The 4,943-nt window shown below is 53.1% G+C and overlaps 1 protein-coding gene across 1 annotated transcript; it reads left to right on the top strand.

Moving 5' to 3' along the window:
* Positions 1-3,070: 3,070 nt before the first annotated feature.
* LOC123441161 lies at positions 3,071-4,639 on the top strand. Its single transcript, XM_045117664.1, has one exon. The coding sequence runs from the start codon at positions 3,107-3,109 to the stop codon at positions 4,430-4,432; it is 1,326 nt and encodes a 441-aa protein (XP_044973599.1). The 5' UTR covers positions 3,071-3,106; the 3' UTR covers positions 4,433-4,639.
* The last annotated feature ends 304 nt before the right edge of the window (positions 4,640-4,943 follow it).

The raw sequence follows: 4,943 nt of genomic DNA, 5'->3' as shown, positions 1-4,943 counted from the left end.
TCGACGATGTCGGAGGAGGTGTCCGGCTTAGGCACGGGCGATCCAATCATGCTGATGAAAACGCTGATCTTGCCGAAGGGGACCCTATAACTAGATTCGATCGAATCCGCCTCGGGCCCCCATAGCGAGTTGTTGATGTAGTACTTCCCACGGCGGCTCCGAGTCATGAGCCCCGTCGCGTAGCTCCCAAAACCTGGTAGGGCTCCCTTTGAGAACTCAACTCCACCGTGCGCAGGCCCCATGGTGGGCGCCAACTGTCGTGGTTTTGTCATGGCAGATGTCCTCGTGAAAGGACTTAGTATTGGAGCCATCGCACCTTGGTGGCGACTCAAAGGGGTTGAACGGGAGTGAGACGGCGATTTACCCAGGTTCGGCCCCTCGTGAGGAGGTAAAAGCCTACGTCCTGCTTTGTGTTGTATTGATGGAGTTTCGATTACAAGGAGGGCGTAACTCGCGAGACCTAGCACTCGATGATTTCTAACCTGTCCTCTTCTTCCCTGGGAGTCGCCTTTATATACAGGTCGAGTCCCTAGGGTTTACAAGGGTCCTTTCCTTTATACAAACCGTGACTCTTACGATCTCTAAGTCGCCACCTTTCCAAAGCTTGGAGGCCTTCTCTGTCATGGACTCCTTCCGGAAGTTGTAAACCGCCATACAACCTTTGGTCCTACCAGGCCAAGGCCCGAACCATATTTTAGATGAATCGCCAGATTTGGTGACCCGGCCCAACTAGGGCGGGTTTATCAACAGATAATATCCCCAACACCATGGGTGGCGGTGGCCTCGGCGGCATGGGTGGCGGCGGCCTTGGCGCCATGGGTGGCGGTGGCCTCGGCGCCATGGGAGGCATGGGTGGCTTTGGAGCCATGGGAGGCATGGGTGCACCTCCGGCCGCCATGGGAGGCATGGGTGGCTTTGGAGCACCCTTCGACGCTATGGCCGTCATGGGAGGCATGAGTTTTGCTTCTCTCATGGGAGGCATGGGTGCACCTCCGGCCGCCATGGGAGGCATGGGTGCACCTCCGGCCATGGGTGGAAGGTCTTTCGATGTGCCTCCTCACACACATTCCCATGAAGATGCCATTGAAGATCTTGCCAACACCGTCGGAGCTTCACGTGATGCGGTGCGTGATGAGGTTAGGGAGGAAGATTCATCTTCGGAGGCGGAAGAATCGTCTTCGAAAGATGAGGACGAAGACGAGGAAGATGATGATTGATGTGTCTTTAATTTATGTCTTGAACTTTATGCATTTTGAACTTGGTTGGATGAACTTGTGGGCATGAACTTTTATGCATCAACTTGTTTGTGTCAAATTCACATGTTCATTGCATTTTTGCGCGCGCTGCTGGAGCATCGCGCGCGCGCTGCATTTTAGCGCTGCTGCTGGAGCCAGCGCCTATCCCTACGCTAAACCAGCCGAAGCGCGCGCGAGAAACACATTTTTTGGGCGCGGCGCGAAGCGCGGCTGTCGGATTGTCAAAAGTGGGCGGCCGCACAAAAGACAGTTGGCAAGATTAACCCAAGTGGCACAAATGAGGATGATAGAGTAAGTGTCATCTCATACATGTTCATCATACTTGTTTTTGGTGTCCGAAGTGCTAACTTGTTTTGTTTTTCTTGTAGTACAACATTGCACAAAACTTGTTCAAAGAAGAGACGAGGACAACCAAGAAGGGGAAGATCAAGAAAGGCAAGATCTTTACCTTGCCTCATTGCTATGAAGTGTTAAAGGATGATGAGAAATGGAAGAAGCGTGAAGATTTGGATGATTTGCATTTGAGCAACAAACGCAAGCGAACAATTGAGTTGAATGATGATGATGAGGAGGATGATGCATCAAGTGATGACGGCAAGAGAAGCCCCACACCCAACTCGGTTTCATACTCGAAGCCAAAATGACCGGATGGATGCAAGAAAGACAAAACCAAAAAGAAGAAGAGGAAAGGAGATGATGAGCTCACAAATGCTATGGAAGCTATTGTGAAGGCAAGAAAAGAAGCCAACGAGGTGAGGAAAATGGCAAGGAACCAAGATGCCGCGGCCGAGGAGAGGAGGGTGGCCGTCGAGGAGAGGAAAGTGGCATTGAAGGAGAGGAAGGTGGGCATGGAGGAGCGAGCTAAGTTGTTGGAATGGGAGAAGCACTTGTTCTTCTTGGGCACATCTTTGTTCAATGACGCGCAAAAGGAATATGTCAACCTTGTCCGTGAAGAAGTCTTGATCCAAAAAAGAGCCATGATCCGCGGCATGGGTGGCGATGGCCTTGGCGCCATGGGTGGCGGCGGCGGCCTCGGCGCCATGGGTGGCGGCGGCCTCGGCGCCATGGGAGGCATGGGTGGCTTTGGAGCCATGGGATGAATGGGTGCACCTCCGGCCGCCATGGGAGGCATGGGTGGCTTTTGGAGCACCCTCCGACGCTATGGCCGTCATGGGAGGCATGAGTTTTGCTTCTCTCATGGGAGGCATGGGTGCACCTCCGGCCGCCATGGGAGGCATGGGTGCACCTTCGGCCATGGGTGGAAGGTCTTTCGATGTGCCTCCTCACACACATTCCCATGAAGATGCCATTGAAGATCTTGCCAACACCGTTGGAGCTTCACGTGATGCGGTGCGTGATGAGGTTAGGGAGAAAGATTCATCTTCGGAGACGGAAGAATCGTCTTCGGAAGATGAGGACGAAGACGAGGAAGATGATGATTGATGTGTCTTTCATTTATGTCTTGAACTTTATGCATTTTGAACTTGGTTGGATGAACTTGTGGGCATGAACTTTTATGCATCAACTTGTTTGTGTCAAATTCACATGTTCATTGCATTTTTGCGCGCTGTATTTTAGCGCTGCTGCTGGAGTCAGTGTCTATCCCCGTGCTAAACCAGCCGAAGCGCGTGCGGCAAACATATTTTTTGGATGCGCCTGCTGGAGATGCTCAGTGTATGCCGTGTACATAAGCCTAGTATGCAGTACTGTTTTGCAGCGAAAAAAGGCAGAGCGAATCGGATTAGGTGCATATACGGAGATACGTACAGGTGGCGGCTATATAACTGCCTGCTCCGCAGCATACGGGTGTCGATCCCATCACAATCTAGAATTAGAACCAACCTGCCGCGATGCACCGGACGTGGTGGCCGGACCTCCCGCCGGAGTTGCTCCGCGAGGTCTCCACCCGTCTGCACGTCGCCGCCGATTTCGTCCGCTTCCACGCCGTGTGTAAGCCATGGCGCGACTCACAAGGACCATCGACGACGACGGGGGCTGGTCAGCTCCTGCCGTGGCTTCTGGCGCCCAGCGACAAGGGCGACGGCTGCCTCAACTTCAGATGCGTCTTCTCCAAGACAAGCTACGTCGCGCCGCCGCTCAAATCTGGTGGCACCGGGAAGAATACGGTGGCCTTCGCCGACGGCACCGCCGTCCGCTACTTCACTGCCTCTGGTCCCACCGGCCGCCCAACCCTCGACGACCCTCTCGCCGGAGGGTCACCCACCCACCTGCTGCCTGCTCTCTCCCCGCACGGGTTGGGGAAGAATCCCAATGGCATCATCTACAAGGATGGCGCCGTCCTTCTGTTCAGCAAACACGACATCATCGACACATTTACCGCCGAGTTCAGGGCGGCGCTGCTGCGTCCGGGCGACGCCGAGTGGATGTTTGTCCACAGGACCCTCGAACTCCCGTCCGATGGAGAGTTCTGTGTAGCGTATCACAATGGCAAGATCCATGTGAGCGTTGAGGACAGCCTGATCTGCTGGCACGTCGTCAGCGTGGCAGAGCAGTCCACAGCCGCAACCAACAGCGACGATGTGCTGGTTCCTAGGCCATGGTCGATGCCGCGCCTGCGTGACGGCTACTTGTACGAGCACAGCTATGTGCTCGAGTCCCGCGGCGAGCTTCTGTGGGCGTCGGTGCACATCTCAATGAATTACCCCGTTCAAGGTAAGAATGGCGTTAACGACCTCGTCGGCGCACTCTCGATGTCCGTGCACACGCTTGAGGAGGTGGTCGCCAAGGGGCCGGAAAAGTTGATGTGGACGACGAAGGATGGCCGGAGCCTGGAGGACCGCGTGTTGTTTCTGGGGTGGCCCAATAGTTTCGCCATGGACGCGGCGGGTCTAGGCTTGAGCGGTGGGTTCGCCTACTTCTCCTACTACGACGACCAGGGAGGCCGCCTGCCGCAGGAGCGATGTGGTGTGTTCAGGTACAACCTCATCGACAACACGACAGAGTTTGTCGAGTGGCTGCCCAGAGGATGGGACTACAACATGTTCATGTGGCTCCTGCCACAGCTCACAATTGCTCCAGTCCACCAGGTTCCCAGAAGCAATAACACTTGCGTTGGGGTGTTGACGCCCAGCCTACCTCTCACTCTCTCAGTGCCAAGACCTCTGTGCTGCAACACTTGTTCAGCATGTTCAGTAGGCTGTTTGGTGGCAAGGTGATATACTAGAAGAAGACGGAGGCTTCATCGCCATATGCGTTGCAGAGGTGAGCATGCATGGTTAAACAGAGGTGTCGACGGAGTAAAGTTGTTTCCACATGGAGTATGAGGAGATGTGATTCGCAAAAAAAAAAAAGAGTATGAGGAGATGTAGTTCGAGTGCTCGACTATAATGATTGTCTAAATTGATTTCCTATAATAGTTATCATGGTCCAGTTGTTGAGTAGAATTGTATTTCTTTTTTTGCTTAATTTATCCAATATGTAGTGAGTTTATCCATCAGCTCGGTTCGGTATATAGCCCGTCGGTATATCAATCGCTTAGCTAGGAAAAAAACCACAAGCCATGTTCCCACAAAAAAAAAAGATAAACCAGACTTGCACATCAGTGCACTCCATCATATGATGAATCATTGCCCATCAATCTTCTCATTTCTATTTCTCGACTTTTAATATTTATGTGAAGAATCTTAAAAGGCGGACAGAAGCCTGAAGGGAAAATATGTGGAGAAA

Source organism: Hordeum vulgare, chromosome 3H (assembly GCF_904849725.1).
Source record: "Hordeum vulgare subsp. vulgare chromosome 3H, MorexV3_pseudomolecules_assembly, whole genome shotgun sequence".
NCBI lineage: Eukaryota > Viridiplantae > Streptophyta > Magnoliopsida > Poales > Poaceae > Hordeum > Hordeum vulgare.
The sequence above is the reverse complement of the archived record's forward strand: the minus strand, read 5'-3'. Positions and strand labels throughout refer to the sequence as shown.